We start from the raw sequence: 23,141 nt of genomic DNA, 5'->3' as shown, positions 1-23,141 counted from the left end.
AGTGAATGTAGGTTTGCGGCAGGGGTGTGTGATGTCTCCATGATTGTTTAATTTGTTTATGGATGGGGTTGTTAGGGAGGTAAATGCAAGAGTTTTGGAAAGAGGGGCAAGTATGAAGTCTGTTGGGGATGAGAGAGCTTGGGAAGTGAGTCAGCTGTTGTTCGCTGATGATACAGCACTGGTGGCTGATTCATGTGAGAAACTGCAGAAGCTGGTGACTGAGTTTGGTAAAGTGTGTGGAAGAAGAAAGTTAAGAGTAAAGGTGAATAAGAGCAAGGTTATTAGGTACAGTAGGGTTGAGGGTCAAGTCAATTGGAAGGTGAGTTTGAATGGAGAAAAACTGGAGGAAGTGAAGTGTTTTAGATATCTGGGAGTGGATCTGGCAGCGGATGGAACCATGGAAGCGGAAGTGGATCATAGGGTGGGGGAGGGGGCGAAAATTCTGGGGGCCTTGAAGAATGTGTGGAAGTCGAGAACATTATCTCGGAAAGCAAAAATGGGTATGTTTGAAGGAATAGTGGTTCCAACAATGTTGTATGGTTGCGAGGCGTGGGCTATGGATAGAGTTGTGCGCAGGAGGATGGATGTGCTGGAAATGAGATATTTGAGGACAATGTGTGGTGTGAGGTGGTTTGATCGAGTGAGTAACGTAAGGGTAAGAGAGATGTGTGGAAATGAAAAGAGCGTGGTTGAGAGAGCAGAAGAGGGTGTTTTGAAATGGTTCGGGCACATGGAGAGGATGAGTGAGGAAAGATTGACCAAGAGGATATATGTGTCGGAGGTGGAGGGAGCAAGGAGAAGAGGGAGACCAAATTGGAGGTAGAAAGATGGAGTGAAAAAGATTTTGTGTGATCGGGGCCTGAACATGCAGGAGGGTGAAAGGAGGGCAAGGAATAGAGTGAATTGGAGCGATGTGATATACCGAGGTTGACGTGCTGTCAGTGGATTGAATCAAGGCATGTGAAGCGTCTGGGGTAAACCATGGAAAGCTGTGTAGGTATGTATATTTGCGTGTGTGGACGTATGTATATACATGTGTATGGGGGAGGTTGGGCCATTTCTTTCGTCTGTTTCCTTGCGCTACCTCGCAAACGCGGGAGACAGCGACAAAGTATAAAAAGAAAAAAAAAAAAATACATAAGTTTACTTATGTAAGTAGGAGAGATGGCCAGAGAGCATTATTAGATTACGTGTTAATTGACAGACGTGCGAAAGAGAAACTTTTGGATGTTAATGTGCTGAGAGGTGCAACTGGAGGGATGTCTGATCATTATCTTGTGGAGGCTAAGGTGAAGATTTGTATGGGTTTTCAGAAAAGAAGAGTGAATGTTGGGGTGAAGAGGGTGGTGAGAGTAAGTGAGCTTGGGAAGGAGACTTGTGTGAGGAAGTACCAGGAGAGACTGAGTACAGAATGGAAAAAGGTGAGAACAATGGAAGTAAGGGGAGTGGGGGAGGAATGGGATGTATTTAGGGAATCAGTGATGGATTGCGCAAAAGATGCTTGTGGCATGAGAAGAGTGGGAGGTGGGTTGATTAGAAAAGGTAGTGAGTGGTGGGATGAAGAAGTAAGAGTATTAGTGAAAGAGAAGAGAGAGGCATTTGGACGATTTTTGCAGGGAAAAAATGAAATTGAGTGGGAGACGTATAAAAGAAAGAGACAGGAGGTCAAGAGAAAGGTGCAAGAGGTGAAAAAAAGGGCAAATGAGAGTTGGGATGAGAGAGTATCATTAAATTTTAGGGAGAATAAAAAGATGTTCTGGAAGGAGGTAAATAAAGTGCGTAAGACAAGGGAGCAAATGGGAACTTCAGTGAAGGGCGCAAATGGGGAGGTGATAACAAGTAGCGGTGATGTGAGAAGGAGATGGAGTGAGAATTTTGAAGGTTTGTTGAATGTGTTTGATGATAGAGTGGCAGATATAGGGTGTTTTGGTCGAGGTGGTGTGCAAAGTGCGAGGGTTAGGGAAAATGAGTTGGTAAACAGAGTAGAGGTAGTAAAAGCTTTGCGGAAGATGAAAGCCGGCAAGGCAGCAGGTTTGGATGGTATTGCAGTGGAATTTATTAAAAAAGGGGGTGACTGTATTGTTGACTGGTTGGTAAGGTTATTTAATGTATGTATGACTCATGGTGAGGTGCCTGAGGATTGGCGGAATGCGTGCATAGTGCCATTGTACAAAGGCAAAGGGGATAAGAGTGAGTGCTCAAATTACAGAGGTATAAGTTTGTTGAGTATCTGGGAGTAGATCTGGCAGCGGATGGAACCATGGAAGCGGAAGTGGATCATAGGGTGGGGGAGGGGGCGAAAATTCTGGGGGCCTTGAAGAATGTGTGGAAGTCGAGAACATTATCTCGGAAAGCAAAAATGGGTATGTTTGAAGGAATAGTGGTTCCAACAATGTTGTATGGTTGTGAGGCGTGGGCTATGGATAGAGTTGTGCGCAGGAGGATGGATGTGCTGGAAATGAGATGTTTGAGGACAATGTGTGGTGTGAGGTGGTTTGATCGAGTGAGTAACGTAAGGGTAAGAGAGATGTGTGGAAATAAAAAGAGCGTGGTTGAGAGAGCAGAAGAGGGTGTTTTGAAGTGGTTTGGGCACATGGAGAGAATGAGTGAGGAAAGATTGACCAAGAGGATATATGTGTCGGAGGTGGAGGGAACGAGGAGAAGAGGGATACCAAATTGGAGGTGGAAAGATGGAGTGAAAAAGATTTTGTGTGATCGGGGCCTGAACATGCAGGAGGGTGAAAGGAGGGCAAGGAATAGAGTGAATTGGAGCGATGTGGTATACCGGGGTTGACGTGTTGTCAGTGGATTGAATCAAGGCATGTGAAGCGTCTGGGGTAAACCATGGAAAGCAGTGTAAGTATGTATATTTGCATGTGTGGACGTATGTATATACATGTGTATGGGGGGGGGGGGGGGTTGGGCCATTTCTTTCGTCTGTTTCCTTGCGCTACCTCGCACCATTTCTTTCGTCTGTTTCCTTGCGCTACCTCGCAAACACGGGAGACAGCAACAAAGTATAATAAAAAAAAAAATAAAAGTTTGTTGAGTATTCCTGGCAAATTATATGGGAGGGTATTGATTGAGAGGGTGAAGGCATGTACAGAGCATCAGATTGGGGAAGAGCAGTGTGGTTTCAGAAGTGGTAGAGGATGTGTGGATCAGGTGTTTGCTTTGAAGAATGTACATGAGATACTTAGAAAAGCAAATGAATTTGTATGTAGCATTTATGGATCTGGAGAAGGCATATGATAGTGTTGATAGAGATGCTCTGTGGAAGGTATTAAGAATATATGGTGTGGGAGGCAAGTTGTTAGAAGCAGTGAAAAGTTTTTATCGAGGATGTAAGGCATGTGTACGTGTAGGAAGAGAGGAAAGTGATTGGTTCTCACTGAATGTAGGTTTGCGGCAGGGGTGTGTGATGTCTCCATGGTTGTTTAATTTGTTTATGGATGGGGTTGTTAGGGAGGTGAATGCAAGAGTTTTGGAAAGAGGGGCAAGTATGAAGTCTGTTGGGGATGAGAGAGCTTGGGAAGTGAATCAGTTGTTGTTTGCTGATGATACAGCGCTGGTGGCTGATTCATGTGAGAAACTGCAGAAGCTGGTGACTGAGTTTGGTAAAGTGTGTGAAAGAAGAAAGTTAAGAGTAAATGTGAATAAGAGCAAGGTTATTAGGTACAGTAGGGTTGAGGGTCAATTCATTGGGAGGTGAGTTTGAATGGAGAAAAACTGGAGGAAGTGAAGTGTTTTAGATATCTGGGAGTGGATCTGGCAGCGGATGGAACCATGGAAGTGGAAGTGGATCATAGGGTGGGGGAGGGGGCGAAAATTCTGGGAGCCTCGAAGAATGTGTGGAAGTCGAGAACATTATCTCGGAAAGCAAAAATGGGTATGTTTGAAGGAATAGTGGTTCCAACAATGTTGTATGGTTGCGAGGCGTGGACTATGGATAGAGTTGTGCGCAGGAGGATGGATGTGCTGGAAATGAGATGTTTGAGGACAATGTGTGGTGTGAGGTGGTTTGATCGAGTAAGTAATGTAAGGGTAAGAGAGATGTGTGGAAATAAAAAGAGCGTGGTTGAGAGAGCAGAAGAGGGTGTTTTGAAATGGTTTGGTCACATGGAGAGAATGAGTGAGGAAAGATTGACCAAGAGGATATATGTGTCGGAGGTGGAGGGAACGAGGAGAAGAGGGAGACCAAATTGGAGGTGGAAAGATGGAGTGAAAAAGATTTTGTGTGATCGGGGCCTGAACATGCAGGAGGGTGAAAGGAGGGCAAAGAATAGAGTGAATTGGAGCGATGTGGTATACCGGGGTTGACGTGCTGTCAGTGGATTGAATCAAGGCATGTGTATGGGGGTGGGTTGGGCCATTTCTTTCGTCTGTTTCCTTGCGCTACCTCGCAAACGCGGGAGACAGCGACAAAGCAAAAAATATATATATATATATATATATATATATTATCCCTGGGGATAGGGGAGAAAGAATACATCCCATGTATTGCCTGCGTGTCGTAGAAGGCGACTAAAAGGGAAGGGAGCGGGGGCTGGAAATCCTCCCCTCTAGTTTTTTTTAGTTTTTTTTTAATTTTCCAAGGGAGGGATTAGAGAAGGGGTCCAGGTGGGGATGTTCCCTTAGGGGCCCGGTCCTCTGTTCTTAACGCTACCTCGCTATCACGGGAAATGGGAAATAGTATGAAAATATATATATATATTATTTTTTTTTTTTATTATACTTTGTCGCTGTCTCCCGCGTTTGTGAGGTAGCGCAAGGAAACAGACGAAAGAAATGGCCCAACCCCCCCCCCATACACATGTATATACATACGTCCACACACGCAAATATACATACCTACACAGCTTTCCATGGTTTACCCCAGACGCTTCACATGCCCTGCTTCAATCCACTGACAGCATGTCAACCCAGGTATACCACATAGCTCCAATTCACTCTATTCCTTGCCCTCCTTTCACCCTCCTGCATGTTCAGGCCCCAATCACACAAAATCTTTTTCACTCCATCTTTCCACCTCCAATTTGGTCTCCCTCTTCTCCTTGTTCCCTCCACCTCCGACACATATATCCTCTTGGTCAATCTTTCCCCACTCATTCTCTCCATGTGCCTAAACCATTTCAAAACACCCTCTTCTGCTCTCTCAACCACGCTCTTTTTATTTCCACACATCTCTCTTACCCTTACGTTACTCACTCGATCAAACCACCTCACACCACACATTGTCCTCAAACATCTCATTTCCAGCACATCCATCCTCCTGCGCACAACTCTATCCATAGCCCACGCCTCGCAACCATACAACATTGTTGGAACCACTATTCCTTCAAACATATCCATTTTTGCTTTCCGAGATAATGTTCTCGACTTCTACACATTCTTCAAGGCTCCCAGAATTTTCGCCCCCTCCCCCACCCTATGATCCACTTCCGCTTCCATGGTTCCATCCGCTGCCAGATCCACTCCCAGATATCTAAAACACTTCACTTCCTCCAGTTTTTCTCCATTCAAACTCACCTCCCAATTGACTTGACCCTCAACCCTACTGTACCTAATAACCTTGCTCTTATTCACATTTACTCTTAACTTTCTTCTTTCACACACTTTACCAAACTCAGTCACCAGCTTCTGCAGTTTCTCACATGAATCAGCCACCAGCGCTGTATCATCAGCGAACAACAACTGACTCACTTCCCAAGCTCTCTCATCCCCAACAGACTTCATACTTGCCCCTCTTTCCAAAACTCTTGCATTCACCTCCCTAACAATCCCATCCATAAACAAATTAAACAACAATGGAGACATCACACACCCCTGCCGCAAACCTACATTCACTGAGAACCAATCACTTTCCTCTCTTCCTACACGTACACATGCCTTACATCCTCGATAAAAACTTTTCACTGCTTCTAACAACTTGCCTCCCACACCATATATTCTTAATACCTTCCACAGAGCATCTCTATCAACTCTATCATATGCCTTCTCCAAATCCATAAATGCTACATACAAATCCATTTGCTTTTCTAAGTATTTCTCACATACATTCTTCAAAGCAAACACCTGATCCACACATCCTCTACCTCTTCTGAAACCACACTGCTCTTCCCCAATCTGATGCTCTGTACATGCCTTCACCCTCTCAATCAATACCCTCCCATATAATTTACCAGGAATACTCAACAAACTTATACCTCTGTAATTTGAGCACTCACTCTTATCCCCTTTGCCTTTGTACAATGGCACTATGCACGCATTCCGCCAATCCTCAGGCACCTCACCATGAGTCATACATACATTAAATAACCTTACCAACCAGTCAACAATACAGTCACCCCCTTTTTTAATAAATTCCACTGCAATACCACTGCAATATATATATACATATATATATACATACACATACATACGCACATATACACACATACACACATATACATATATATACATATGAAAAATGTAAGAAATAATTTAGAAAACTGAAACTTCTAGCTTGAAATGAAATGAAAAAATGAATGTCACATAATGGTTCAACCTCTGGCTATGGAAAAGCGAAATGTATAATTTATTTACACAAACGTCAATAGTAGTTCTCATCAATTTAACCACTGTATCATTAAGCTTCAATGTCTAAGCTACATTTTTTCCAATTTCACTATTTTCTTGTCAAAGCACCATGTATGAAAACTATCACTCCAGTAACACAACTATAAACATTTACTTCCCCTTTAAAAAAGTTCTGGGGAAGTCTATCTCGATACACTGCGGGACACTCTACCACCTGGCGAGGTTTGTGTTGCAATGGTTCTTGATTCACAAACGTAGTAGCATCACTGGTGGGCGGAAGAACATTCTTGTAACCACAGCAAGGATCACAGTCCGTGCAACTCCATTATGATGGTTCTTCTCATGACGCGACGCTTAAGCTGTGACCATGGTTGAGAGCAGCCATTCTTCAGCTAATGGTCGAATCTATCTTGTCACTGCTGATCTATTCGCTTTCCTCTGTGTCATGCGATTATGTTCTGTACTCTATCTGAAGATATGATCTTTTTTCCATTATGTTTCCATGTGATGTCTGGTGGTGGTTCCCCAACAGAATGACACTGAAGTTGTATATCTTCCTTCCAAGCAACCTCCAGTGGGCCTCCAAATGATGCAATCTGAGCTGATACTTGACTTGTTGGCTGGACATATATCTTGTCAGTTGCTGCTCCTTCCCCTCTCTGCATCGATACCGATACCCAGAACTCATACCTGTTGATTTCCACGGCTTTTGTCATCCTCTGAGAGAAGCCATACAATAATTGTCCTTATTTACTCTTAGCATTGGATATCCTCCTGATGATCAAGAAGGCTGTTTTGGTTGTCAAGTTTCCCTTGTTACCTCTGCGCCTCACTTCACATCATACATGAGTACCTTCCACAGTATGTTTGAAGGAATAGTGGTTCCAACAATGTTGTATGGTTGCGAGGCGTGGGCTATGGATAGAGTTGTGCGCAGGAGGATGGATGTGCTGGAAATGAGATGTTTGAGGACAATGTGTGGTGTGAGGTGGTTTGATCGAGTAAGTAACGTAAGGGTAAGAGAGATGTGTGGAAATAAAAAGAGCGTGGTTGAGAGAGCAGAAGAGGGTGTTTTGAAATGGTTTGAGCACATGGAGAGAATCAGTGAGGAAAGATTGACCAAGAGGATATATGTGTCGGAGGTGGAGGGAACGAGGAGAAGTGGGAGACCAAATTTTAGGTGGAAAGATGGAGTGAAAAAGATTTTGTGTGATCGGGGCCTGAACATGCAGGAGGGTGAAAGGAGGGCAAGGAATAGAGTGAATTGGATCGATGTGGTATACCAGGGTTGACGTGCTGTCAGTGGATTGAATCAGGGCATGTGAAGCGTCTGGGGTAAACCATGGAAAGCTGTGTAGGTATGTATATTTGCGTGTGTGGACGTATGTACATACATGTATATGGGGGTGGGTTGGGCCATTTCTTTCGTCTGTTTCCTTGCGCTACCTCGCAAACGCGGGAAACAGCGCAAAAAAAAAAAAAATATATATATATATATATATATATATATATATATATATATATATATATATATATATATATATATTTTTTTTTTTTTTTTTTTTTTTTTTTTTTTTTTTATACTTTGTCGCTGTCTCCCGCGTTTGCGAGGTAGCGCAAGGAAACAGACGAAAGAAATGGCCCCCCCCCCCCATACACATGTACATACACACGTCCACACACGCAAATATACATACCTACACAGCTTTCCATGGTTTACCCCAGACGCTTCACATGCCTTGCTTCAATCCACTGACAGCACGTCAACCCCTGTATACCACATGACTCCAATTCACTCTATTTCTTGCCCTCCTTTCACCCTCCTGCATGTTCAGGCCCCGTTCACACAAAATCTTTTTCACTCCATCTTTCCACCTCCAATTTGGTCTCCCTCTTCTCCTCGTTCCCTCCACCTCCGACACATATATCCTCTTGGTCAATCTCTCCTCACTCATTCTCTCCATGTGCCCAAACCATTTCAAAACACCCTCTTCTGCTCTCTCAACCACGCTCTTTTTATTTCCACACATCTCTCTTACCCTTACGTTACTTACTCGATCAAACCACCTCACACCACACATTGTCCTCAAACATCTCATTTCCAGCACATCCATCCTCCTGCGCACATCTCTATCCATAGCCCACGCCTCGCAACCATACAGCATTGTTGGAACCACTATACCCTCAAACATACCCATTTTTGCTTTCCGAGATAATGTTCTCGACTTCCACACATTTTTCAAGGCTCCCAAAATTTTCGCCCCCTCCCCCACCCTATGATCCACTTCCGCTTCCATGGTTCCATCCGCTGACAGATCCACTCCCAGATATCTAAAACACTTCACTTCCTCCAGTTTTTCTCCATTCAAACTCACCTCCCAATTGACTTGACCCTCACCCCTACTGTACCTAATAACCTTGCTCTTATTCACATTTACTCTCAACTTTCTTCTTCCACACACTTTACCAAACTCAGTCACCAGCTTCTGCAGTTTCTCACATGAATCAGCCACCAGCGCTGTATCATCAGCGAACAACAATTGACTCACTTCCCAAGCTCTCTCATCCCCAACAGACTTCATACTTGCCCCTCTTTCCAGGACTCTTGCATTTACCTCCTTTACATATATATATTTATCCCTGGGGATAGGGGAGAAAGAATACTTCCCACGTATTCCCTGCGTGTCGTAGAAGGCGACTAAAAGGGGAGGGAGCGGGGGGCTGGAAATCCTCCCCTCTCATTTTTTTTTTTTTTTAATTTTCCAAAAGAAGGAATAGAGAAGGGGGCCAGGTGAGGATATTCCCTTAAAGGCCCAGTTCTCTGTTCTTAACGCTACCTCGCTAACGCGGGAAATGGCGAATAGTTTGAAAGAAAAGAAAGATATATATATACTTGGTCAATGTCTCCCACGTTAGCAAGGCAGCGCAAGGAAACAAACCAAAGAATGGCCAAACCCACCCACATACACATGTATATACACACACGTCCACAAACGCACATGTACATACCTATATATTTCAATGTATACACACATATACATACACAGACATATACATAAATACACATGTAAATAATTCATACTTGCTGCCTTTATTCATTCCCGTCGCCACCTCGCCACACATGGGATAACAACCTCCTCCCCCCGCATGCACGCAAAGGAGCACTAGGAAAAGACAACAAAGGCCACATTCGTTCACACTCAGTCTCTAGGATGTCATGTATAATGCACCGAAACTACAGTTCCCTTTCCACATCCAGGCCCCACAGAACTTTCCATGGTTTACCCCAGATGCTTCATATGCCCTGGTTCAATCCACTGACAGCACATCAACCCTGGTATACCTCATCGTTCCAATTCACTCTATTCCTTGCATGCCTTTCACACTCCTGCATGTTCAGGCCCCAATCGCTCAAAATCTTTTTTATTCCATCCTTCTACCTCCAATTTGGTCTCCCACTTCTCCTCGTTCCCTCCACCTCTGACACACATATCCTCTTTGTCAATCTTTCCTCACTCATTCCCTCCATGTGACCAAACCATTTCAAAACACTCTCCTCTGCTCTCTCAACCACACTCTTTTTATTACCACACACCTCTCTTACCCTATTATTACTTACTCGATCAAACCACCTCACACCACATATTGTCCTCAAATATCTCATATCCAACACATCCACCCTCCTCCGCACAACTCTATCTATAGCCCATGCCTGGCAACCATATAACATTGTTGGAACCACTATTCCTTCAAACATACCCATTTTTGCTTTCTGAGATAATGTTCTTGCCTTCCACACGTTCTTCAACGCTCCCAGAACTTTCACCCCCTCCCCCTCCCTGTAACTCACTTCCGCTTCCATGGTTCCATCCACTGCCAAATCCACTCCTAGATATCTAAAACACTTCACTTCCTCCAGTTTTTCTCCATTCAAATTTACCTCCCAATTGACTTGGCCTTCCACCCTACTGTACCTAATAACCTTGCTCTTATTCACATTTACTCTCATCTTTCTTCTTTCACACACTTTACCAAACTCAGTCACCAGCTTCTGAAGTTTCTCACACAAATCAGCCATCAGCGCTGTATCATCAGCGAACAACAAATGCCCCACTTCCCAAGCCCTCTCATCCATATCAGACTGCATACTTGCTCCTCTTTCCAAAACTCTTGCATTCACCTCCCTAACAATCTGATCCATAAACAAATTAAACAACCATGGAGACATTACCCACCCCTACCGCAAACCGACATTCAATGAGAACCAATCACTTTCCTCTCTTCCTACTCGTACACACGCCTTATATCCCCTATAAAAACTTCTCACTGCTTCCACCAACTTGCCTTCCACACCATCTCTATCAACTCTATCACATTCCTTCTCCAGATCCATAAATGCTACATACAAATTCATTTGTTTTTCTAAGTATTTCTATACGTATTTCAAAGCAAACACCTGATCCACACATCCTCTACCACTTCTGAAACCACACTGTGTATATATGTATATGTCTTTGTATGTGTATGTATATGTATACGTTGGAAATATATAGGTAGGTATAGATGCATGTTTGGATGTATATGTATAAACATGTGTATGTGAGTGGGTTTGGCAGATATTTCATCTGTTTCCTTGTGCTACCTCACTAATGCGGGAGACAGCGACAAAGTATAAGAAAATAATAAATAAATAAAATTAATAAGAGCAAGGTTATTAGGTACAGTAGGGTTGAGGGTCAAGTCAATTGGGAGGTGAGTTTGAATGGAGAAAAACTGGAGGAAGTGAAGTGTTTTAGATATCTGGGAGTGGATCTGGCAGCGGATGGAACCATGGAAGCGGAAGTGGATCATAGGGTGGGGGAGGGGGTGAAAATTCTGGGGGCCTTGAAGAATGTGTGGAAGTCGAGAACATTATCTCGGAAAGCAAAAATGGGTATGTTTGAAGGAATAGTGGTTCCAACAATGTTGTATGGTTGCGAGGCGTGGGCTATGGATAGAGTTGTGTACAGGAGGATGGATGTGCTGGAAATGAGATGTTTGAGGACATTGTGTGGTGTGAGGTGGTTTGATCGAGTGAGTAACGTAAGGGTAAGAGAGATGTGTGGAAATAAAAAGAGCGTGGTTGAGAGAGCAGAAGAGGGTGTTTTGAAGTGGTTTGGGCACATGGAGAGAATGAGTGAGGAAAGATTGACCAAGAGGATATATGTGTCGGAGGTGGAGGGAACGAGGAGAAGAGGGAGACCAAATTGGAGGTGGAAAGATGGAGTGACAAAGATTTTGTGTGATCGGGGCCTGAACATGCAGGAGGGTGAAAGGAGGGCAAGGAATAGAGTGAATTGGAGTGATGTGGTATACCGGGGTTGACGTGCTGTCAGTGGATTGAATCAAGGCATGTGAAGCGTCTGGGGTAAACCATGGAAAGCTGTGTAGGTATGTATATTTGCGTGTGTGGACGTATGTATATACATGTGTATGGGGGGGGGGGGGGTTGGGCCATTTCTTTCGTCTGTTTCCTTGCGCTACCTCGCAAACGCGGGAGACAGCGACAAAGTATAATAAAAAAATAAAAAAATAAAATTAATATTCATGTATACATTGAAATGTATTGGTATGTATATTTGCGTGTGTGGGCATGTATGTATATACATGTGTATGTGGGTGGGTTGGGCCATTCTTTCATCTGTTTCCTTGCACTACCTCGCTAACACTGTAGTTTCGGTGCATTATACATGAAAGCTAGAGACTGAGTGTGAATGAATGTGGCCTTTGTTGTCTTTTCCAAGTGCTACCTCGTGCACATGCAGGGGGAGGGGTTGTCATTTCATGCATGGTGGGGTGACGACGGAAATGAATAAGGGCAGACAGTATGAATTATGTACATGTGTATATGTGTATATGTCTGCGTATACATTGAGATGTATAGGTATGTATATGTGCGTGTGTGGACTTGTATGTATATCCATGTGTATGTGGGTGGGTTGGGCCATTCTTTCGTCTGTTTCCTTGCGCTACCTTGCAAACGCGAGAGTCAGCGACAAAGTATAATAAATAAATAATATATATATAATTTTATTTATTCATTTTGCTTTGTCACTGTCTCCCGCATTAGCGAGGTAGTGCAAGGAAACAGACAAAAAAAATGGCCCAACCCACCCACATACACATCTATATAGATACACGTCCACACACGCATATATACATACCTATACATCTCAATGTATACATATAAAAACACACACAGACATATACATACATACACATGTACATAATCCATACTGTCTGCCTTTATTCATTCCCATCGCCACCTCACCACACATGGAATAACAACACCCCCCCCCTCATGTGTGCGAGGTAGCACTAGGAAAAGACAACAAAGGCCACGTTCGTTCACACTCAGTCTCTAGCTGTCATGTAATAATGCACCGAAACCACAGCTCCCTTTCCACATCCAGGCCCCACACAACTTTCCATGGTTTACCCCAGACGCTTCACATGCCCTGGTTCAATCCATTCACAGCACGTCTACCCCAGTATACCACATTGTTCCAATTCACTCTATTCCTTGCATGCCTTTCACACTCCTGCATGTTCAGGCCCTGATCACTCAAAATCTTTTTCAATACATCTTTCCACCTCCAATTTGGTCTCCCACTTCTCCTCGTCCCCTACAAAGCTGACACATATATCCTCTTGGTCAATCTTTCCTCACTCATTCTCTCCATGTGACTAAACCATTTCAAAACACTCTCTTCTGCTCTTTCAACCACACTCTTTTTATCACCACACATCTCTCTTACCCTATCATTACTTACTCGATCAAACCACCTCACACCACATATTGTCCTCAAACATCTCATTTCCAGCATATCCACCCTCCTCCGCACAACTCTATACATAGCCTACGCTTCACAACCATATAACATTGTTGGAACCACTAGTCCTTCAAACATACCCATTTTTGCTTTTCGAGATAATGTTCTTGCCTTCCACACATTCTGCAATGCTCCCAGAACTTTCACCCCCTCCCCCACCCTGTGACTCACTTCCACTTCCATGGTTCCATCCACTGCCAAATCCACTCCCAGATATCTAAAACACTTCACTTCCGCCAGTTTTTCTCCATTCAAATTTACCTCCCAAATGACTTGGCCTTCCACCCTACTGTACCTAATAACCTTGCTCTTATTCACATTTACTCTCATCTTTCTTCTTTCACACACTTTACCAAACTCAGTCACCAGCTTCTGAAGTTTCTCACCCAAATCAGCCATCAGCGCTGTACCATCAGCAAACAACAACTGCCCCACTTCCCAAGCCCTCTCATCCACATCAGACTGCATACTTGCTCCTCTTTCCAAAACTCTTGCATTCACCTCCCTAACAATCCGATCCATAAACAAATTAAACAACCATGGGGACATTACCCACCCCTGCCACAAACCGACATTCAATGAGAACCAATCACTTTCCTCTCTTCCTACTTGTACACACGCCTTATATCCCCTATAAAAACTTCTCACTGCTTCCACCACCTTGCCTCCCACACCATCTCTATCAACTCTATCACATTCCTTCTCCAGATCCATAAATGCTACATACAAATTCATTTGTTTTTCTTAGTATTTCTCTAAGTATTTCAAAGCAAACACCTGATCCACACATCCTCTACCACTTCTGAAACCACACTGTGTATATATGTATATGTCTTTGTATGTGTATGTATATGTATACATTGGAAATATATAGGTATGTATAGATGCATGTTTGGACGTACATGTATAAACATGTGTATGTGGGTGGGTTGGGCAGATATTTCATGTTACCTTGTGCTACCTCGCTAATGCAGGAGACAGCGACAAAGTATAAGAAAATAATAAATAAATAAAATCAATATTCATGTATACGTTGAAATGTATTGGTACGTATATTTGCGTGTGTGGGCATGTATGTATATACATGTGTATGTGGGTGCGTTGGGCCATTCTTTCATCTGTTTCCTTGTACTACCTTGCTAACACTGTAGTTTCGGTGCATTATACATGAAAGCTAGAGACTGAGTGTGAATGAATGTGGCCTTTGTTGTCTTTTCCAAGTGCTACCTCATGCACATGCAGGGGAAGGGGTTGTCATTTCATGCATGGTGGGGTGGCGACGGAAATGAATAAGGGCAGACAGTATGAATTATGTACATGTGTATATATGTATATGTCTGCGTGTGTATATATAAGTATACATTGAGATGTATAGGTATGTATATGTGCGTGTGTGGACTTGTATGTATATACATGTGTATGTGGGTGGGTTGGGCCATTCTTTCGTCTGTTTCCTTGCGCTACCTCGCAAATGCGAGAGACAGCGACAAAGTATAATAAATAAATAATATATATATTATATATATATTATTATTTATTTTGCTTTGTCACTGTCTTCCGCGTTAGCGAGGTAGCGCAAGGAAACAGACGAAAGAATGGCCCAACCCGCCCACATAAACATGTATATACATACACGTCCACACACGCAAATATACATACCTATACATCTCAATGTACACATATATATATATATATATACACACACAGACATATACATATATACACATGTAAATAACTCATACTGTCTGCCTTTATTTGTTCCCATCGCCACCTCACCGCACATGGAATAACAACACCCTCCCCCTCATGTGTGTGAGGTAGCGCAAGGAAAAGACAACAAAGGCCCCATTCGTTCACACTCAGTCTCTAGCTGTCATGTAATAATGCACCGAAACCACAGCTCCCTTTCCACATCCAGGCGCCACACAACTTTCCATGGTTTACCCCAGACGCTTCACATGCCCTGGTTCAATCCATTGACAGCACGTCGACCCCGGTATACCACATCGTTCCAATTCACTCTATTCCTTGCACGCCTTTCACCCTCCTGCATGTTCAGACCCCGATCACTCAAAATCTTTTTTACTCCATCTTTCCACCTCCAATTTGGTCTCCCACTTCTCCTCGTTCCCTCCACCTCTGACACACATATCCTCTTGGTCAATCTTTCCTCACTCATTCTCTCCATGTGACCAAACCATTTCAAAACACCCTCTTCTGCTCTCTCAATCACACTCTTTTTATTACCACACATCTCTCTTACCCTATTATTACTTAGAAAAGCAAATGGATTTGTATGTAGCATTTATGGATCTGGAGAAGGCATAGGATAAGAGTTGATAGAGATGCTCTGTAAAATGTATTAAAAATAGAAAGTGTGGGAGGGAAGTTGTTAGAAGCAGTGAAAAGATTTTATCGAGGATGTAATGCATGTGTACGTGTAGGAAGAGAGGAAAGTGATAGGTTCTCAGTGAATGTAGGTTTGCGGCAGGGGTATGTGATGTCTCCATGGTTGTTCAATTTGTTTATGGATGGGGATGTTAGGGAGGTGAATGCAAGAGTTTTGGAAAGAGGGGCAAGTATGCAGTCTGTTGTGGATGAGAGAGCTTGGGAAGTGAGTCAGTCGTTGTTCGCTGATGATACAGCACTGGTAGCTGATTCGTGTGAGAAACTGCAGAAGCCAGTGACTGAGTTTAGCAAAGTGTGTGAAAGAAGAAAGCTGAGAGTAAATGTGAATAAGAGCAAGGTTATTAGGGACAGTAGGGTTGAGAAACATGTCAACTGGGAGGTAAGTTTGAATGGAGAAAAACTGAAGGAAGTGAAGTGTTTACCCCAGACGCTTCACATCCCCTGGTTCAATCCATTGACAGCACGTCCACCCCGGTATACCACATTGTTCCAATTCACTCTATTCCTTGCACGCCTTTCACCGTCCTGCATGTTCTGGCCCCGATCACTCAAAATCTTTTTCACTCCATCTTTCCACCTGCAATTTGGTCTCCCATTTCTACTCGTTCCCTCCACCGCTGACACATATATCCTCTTGGTCAATCTTTCCTAACTCATTCCCTCCATGTGACCAAACCATTTCAAAACACCCTTTTCTGCTCTCTCAAGCACACTCTTTTTATTACCACACATCTCTCTTACCCTTACATTACTTACTCGATCAAACCACCTCACACCACATATTGTCCTCAAACATCTCATTTCCAGCACATCCACCCTCCCCTGCACAACTCTATCCATAGCCCACGCCTCGCAAACCATATAACATTGTTGGAACCACTATTCCTTCAAATATACCCATTTTTGCTTTCTGAGATAATGTCCTCGACTTCCACAAATTCTTCAACGCTCCCACAACTTTCGCCCCCTCCCCCACCATATGATTCACTTCTGCTTCCATGGTTCAATCCACTGCCAAATCCACTCAAAGATATCCAAAACACTTCACTTCCTCCAGTCTCTCTCCATTCAAACTCACCTCCCAATTGACTTGTCCCTCAACCCTACTGTACCTAATAACCTTCCTCTTATTCACACACATCTACTCTCAGCTTTCTTCTTTCACACACTTTACCATACTCAGTCACCAGCTTCTGCAGTTTCTCACATGAATCAGCCACCAGCGCTGTATCATCAGCAAACAACAACTGACTCACTTCTCAAGCCCTCTCATCCACAACAGACTGCATACTTGCCCCTCTTTCCAAAACTCTTGCATTCACCTCCCTAACAACCCCATCCATAAACAAATTAAACAACCATGGAGACATCATACATCCCTGCCGCAAACCTACATTCACTGAGAACCAATCACTTTCCTCTCTTCCTACACGTACACATGCATTACATCCTCGATAAAAACTTTTCACTGCTTCTAACAACTTCCCTCCCACACCATATATTCTTAATACCTTCCACAGAGCATCTCTATCAACTCTACCATATGCCTTCTCCAGATTCATAAATACTACATACAAATCCATTTGCTTTTCTAAGTATTTCTCACATATATTCTTCAAAGCAAACACCTGATCCACACATCGTCTACCACCTCCGAAACCACACTGCTCTTCCCCAGTCTGATGCTCTGTGCATGCCTTCACCCTCTCAATCAATACCCTCCCATATAATTTCCCAGGGATACCCAACAAACTTATACCTCTGTAATTTGAGCACTCACTTTTATCCCCTTTGCCTTTGTACAATGGCACTACGCAAGCATTCCGCCAATCCTCAGGCACCTCACCATGAGTCATATATACATTAAATAACCTTACCAACCAATCAACAACACAGTCACCCCCTTTTTTACTAAGTTCCACTGCAATACCATCCAAACCCACTGCTTTGCCGGCTTTCATCTTCTGCAGAGCTTTTACTACCTCTTGTCTGTTTACCAAATGATTTTCCCCAACCCTCTCACTTTGCACACCACCTCGACCAAAACACCCTATATCTGCCACTCTATCATCAAACACACTGAACAAACCTTCAAAATACTCACTCCATCTCCTTCTCACATCACCACTACTTGTTATCACCTCCCCATTAGCCCCCTTCACTGAAGTACCCATTTGTTCCCTTGTCTTACGCACTTTATTTACCTCCTTCCAAAACATCTTTTTATTCTCCCTAAAATTTAATGATAATCTCTTGCCCCAACTCTCATTTGCCCTCTTTTTCACCTCTTGCACTTTTCTCTTAGCCTTAAAGCAAAACTATGGAAGAAAATGCAGAGACCAAGTATAGCAGTGATATATGGTGACTAGCGGCAAGCCTGTCTGCTGATGATACAGTGTTGTTCGCAGAAAGTGAAGAGAAGTTGCAGAAGGTGCTAACTGTGTTTCTTGACGTGTGTAAGCAAAGGAGATTGAAGGTAAATGCAACTAAAGTAATGGTGCTAGAAAGGAAATGGAGTGGAAGCATAGATTTTGTAAAACCTATAAAAGTGAAAGAAGAAAGTGCACTAAATTGTGCTGTGGATATGGAGAGAAAGAGACCAGAAGAAATGAGGGAATTTAAGTATCTGGGAGAAGCCTTGGGTAAGTGTGGTGATACGGAAGTAGAGATAAAGGAGAGAGCAGTACAGAGTAGAAAAGTCATTGGGATTCTAATAGAATAATGAAGGGTAGAGGCATAAGTATGGCAAAGAAGAGAGGATTAAGGGACAGCATAGTCCTCCCAACCCTAACCTGTGCCGAGACATGGAGGAATGAGGCACAAAGGTCACGAATCCAGACTGTGGAAATGAGGTATTTGAGAACATGTGGTGTGACTAGATGAAATGAAGAAAAAATGAAAGGGTGAATGACAGATGTGGTGTGGGAAGGAATGCAAATGGAGTGAATTGTGGGGTGGTAGAATGGGTGAAACATAATACTTTAAGGTGGTTTGGGCAAGTGGAAAGAATGCAAGACTGGGAGTTTACAAGGAGAGTGTATGATAGTATAATCAAAAGGGGTTGGTGTGAGTGGAAGAGCACTTGTGACACAGGGAAATAGGTTGGAGGAATACTGGAGGGGAACAGAAGAATGCATGGAATGGTGTATGCAAGGGAGGCAGGTGAGGACAGAAATAAGTGGAGACTTCTGCCATGGCCACCCCTTGATGGGAGTTCCCGAAGGGAATGGGAGTCAGAGATATAGATATATAGAAAGATAGTTATACTTACAACCGTATAATGAATCCACTTCTATGATTTTTTCTATATTGATGAGCTCAAATCCGCACATCCCTAAAGTAATGAATTACTGTTATGGATAATAGCAGAATTTACAGGCACCACTTTACCACTAGATCCTGAAACAAAATTTTGTATTGTCACCCATCAGGATTGGGGACATTTTTAACAGTTACATGCAAATGAAGAAAGGGGGTAGTTACTGTGCTAACCAGTAAGCAAAAGGGTCTTGGACCCACCACTGCCGACTAGTCATCAGAGATTCAAACATCATTTGGCAAAAATCCTTAGACTCATTGGTAAAATTTTGCACCAGGGCTTCAACTATCTTGTTAAGAAGTCGGCAAAATAGTTTCCGACTCACCAGTGCCATATTCTAATGCAGTCATCACTTAGTCAAGCTAAAGTGGATACATGGTTTGCTAAAGATGGTAATAACAGTATTCCACTTTATAGCATGACATCAACAAACCTTACTAAGACAAAGTTACTAACTTTGCCTAAACTAACCTAACCAACATTATCTAATCTATCTATCCAGACTATCCAAACCTAACAATGTTACTTGTTTGGTAGGGAACTTGAGATCGTAACAGGGAAAGGAATGAAGATTCTGTGAGCATAAAGTACAGTATCTAGTTAAGTTAGCAAAATTAATCACAGATGGACGAATCTATGCATTTGTTGGCAACGAAACGTTTGACCTATTGGTGCTTACCAGTCGGCAAAATAACGTTGTAAGCACTATCGACTAATCTGTTGCAGTGATTCAAATGTTATTTTGATCGACTATTCAGCAAATATAGTTTGCAAAACTGACGCCAAGCACGAATAAATCTAAGGTTATTTTGCCGACTACTTTAGTAAACATTAGATAGATTGACAATGTCAGCATAAGTGAGTCTAAGGTTGTATTAATGATTAATGGGCATAGTACCCGCTTTTATATATATAACATCACCTTATCCATTCTCTGGTAGTGTTTAAATTCAAATATATTGCAAGAACCCATAGCTCTCAACTAAAATAGATTAATCCAATTCATAGACAACAAACCTGGCTACTACTACTGTTGTAGGATCATGATAAAAGAACGGCAGAACACACAACTGACTATGATGGAATAGGTGATGCTAGTGACAACTTGTACCATGACTACCAACACTGAGGAACAAATCATGACAGTGGGCAACACGACTCAAGTTTACCCGAGAGGTTACGAAGTTACTGAACGTGTACACTACATGGGCCAAAATCCTATACATATTCTAACTTGGATAAAAGAGAAAGGCGTCTTCTTGTCTTGTATCACTTCATTCAAATCTCAAGTATTTGCTCATACAAGGTCGTCTTCCAACCATTCATGGTAACCACCAATAACTGAAATCCTGCAAAGCTTTCGTAGTATATTCTGTAGCTCATATCTTCATTAGTCCTTACTAGAGGTTTAAAGCCGTCATTAAACTATATGAACAGATGCAATAGTGTTAATACAACTTAAAACATTAATCTACTCATGGTGTTAACTAATAACTATCAACTACAAACAAACTTATACAATATACCTTGTACGAGTCAGCAAGAAGAATAACATTGTCTAGTACAGTACCCTCCATGACCGCTGAATGTCAACTAACCTGAGCAGACACAGTTGCCAACTCAACATTCCACATGGCGCTAAATTCACTCCCGAAAAACGCTAAAAAAGCGTTAAACTTACTAAAATGACAGCGACTAATGCTCTCCAGATCATTTCTGCTCTTTGACGTGCCAAATTATTAATGACAGGTACGACTGATTGCTTTAACACTAAAACACTCACCATTATTCCAGATCTGTTAATTTCCAATCCTCAATCTCTTCATCCTAGGTGTCCGTATTCCAAGCTTTATGGGTTGTAGGCATCTACTTACACTCAGTAATGGCATTAATTATAACACTTGGACATCGTCTGGCAAACGTTGACGAAGCTGTTTCACCAATTCCATTACAAATTGTATGTATCTAACTCGAATATCCTTTTCATCAGGAAACTTACATTGTGCCATCTTTTCAAACTCGTACCCCAAGTAAGGATGAGTCTAAGTGGTTCTTTACTCAATCTCCTTCCTTTATTTATCTGCCTGGGATGAGAACCTTAGAATTTATGGAATCAATAAGTTGAATAAGGTCACTTAGCAGTTGGTTGGATCTGTACCTCCGCTTCAAATTTCTCATTTACAAGCTGAACTTCAAGATATCCTTCAGGAATACCTGGAAGCCATAGTTTTACTTGTCACAAAACATGTCGTAGATCTGAGCTGTGTAACACCTTACACAATTTCTTGCTATTTCAAAGTGAATCTTAAGTTCAACACACCACTGCAGTTTTCTGACAAGTGGTGATTTGACTCACATCCATCAAGTCTGACTTAGCGGTACTAATTTCAATGGAGCTTGACCATGATTGATCAAAGAAAAGATCTTGTACCTTGCTTGGCGAATGGCAGAGTGGGAAAACCAAATATGGTTCAGCATGAGACACAGATATATAGCTGTAGAGAATGAGACACACTTGATCAGGAACAGACGAGGAACTTCTAACTTGAGTTTAGCAGTATACACTCCACTGTTGTTAACACCTGTCATCACAGAAGCATTGTCGTTGCCAATTACAACAAAGTTTAGCAAATCCAACCTATCATTTCTCAACGACTTCTTGGTGGCATCACATATCTCATTAGCACTACAGCCAGTCAGCTCAACAAGGTCCAAGAAAGCCACTGCAATCTGCTTATTTTCAGAACAGAATCGGATAGCAATACCCAATAGTTTCGTTACCGTAATGTCATTACTCTCATCAATAAAGAAGCTAAACTTCTTATTGTCTATATCACTTTACCCATGCCACTTAGAATGCGGAAGTCATATTGCTCACAATTGCACTACACTTCGACCTTTTTAACTTGAAATTCTTGCATCCTTTACCGTCTGCAAATCGTGCTCTGGACAGCTCACTGAGATGATCAACAACACGTAATGAAGAGCTGAGATGATCAACAACACGTAATGAACAGCTGAGATGATCAACAATACGTAATGATCAGCTGAGATGATCAACAACACGTAATGAACAGCTGAGGTGATCAACAACACGTAATGAAGAGCTGATATGATCAACAACACGTAATGAACAGCTGATGTGATCAACTACACATAATGAAGAAATGAGATGACCAACAACACGTAATGAAGAGCTGAGACAATCAACAACACGTAATGAACAGCTGATGTGATCAACAACACGTAATGAACAACTGAGATGATCAACAACACGTAATGAACAGCTGAGATGATCAACAACACGTAATGAACAGCTGAGATGATCAACAACACGTAATGAACAGCTGAGATGATCAACAACACGTAATGAACAGCTGAGATGATCAACAACACGTAATGAACAGCTGAGATGATCAACAACAAGTAATGAACAGTTGTGATGATCAACAACACGTAATGAACAGCTGAGATGATCAACAACACGTAATGAACAACTGAGGTGATCAACAACACGTAATGAACAGCTGAGATGACCAACAACACGTAATGAACAGCTGAGATGATCAACAACACGTAATGAACAGCTGAGATGATCAACAACACGTAATGAACAGTTGAGATGATCAACACGTAATAAACAGCTGGGATGATCAACAACACGAAACGATCAGCTGAGATGATCAACAACACGTAATGAACAGCTGAGATGATCAACAACACGTAATGAACAGCTGAGATGATCAACAACACGTAATGAACAGCTGAGGTGATCAACAACACGTAATGAACAGCTGATGTGATCAATAACACATAATGAAGAAATGAGATGACCAACAACACGTAATGAAGAGCTGAGACAATCAACAACACGTAATGAACAGCTGATGTGATCAACAACACGTAATGAACAACTGAGATGATCAACAACACGTAATGAACAGCTGAGATGATCAACAACA

At 42.4% G+C, this 23,141-nt stretch overlaps 1 protein-coding gene across 4 annotated transcripts in view; it reads right to left on the bottom strand.

Annotated features, from left to right (window-relative positions):
* Positions 1–20,791, bottom strand: part of LOC139756165 (nicotinamide phosphoribosyltransferase-like) — a 249,048-nt gene extending 228,257 nt beyond the window's left edge. The window contains exon 1 of one of the 4 annotated variants that reach the window (XM_071675352.1): positions 20,706–20,791. In XM_071675352.1, coding sequence (XP_071531453.1) covers positions 20,706–20,756 — 51 coding nt within the window. In that variant the 5' untranslated portion in view covers positions 20,757–20,791. Of the gene's footprint in view, positions 1–19,131; positions 19,212–20,705 lie in introns of those variants that run through there. The other 3 variants (XM_071675350.1, XM_071675351.1, XM_071675354.1) reach the window with 3 other exon arrangements.
* Positions 20,792–23,141: the final 2,350 nt, after the last annotated feature.

This window comes from Panulirus ornatus, chromosome 20, assembly GCF_036320965.1.
Source record: "Panulirus ornatus isolate Po-2019 chromosome 20, ASM3632096v1, whole genome shotgun sequence".
Taxonomy (NCBI): Eukaryota; Metazoa; Arthropoda; class Malacostraca; order Decapoda; family Palinuridae; genus Panulirus; species Panulirus ornatus.
This window is presented reverse-complemented; position numbering and strand designations above follow the sequence as displayed.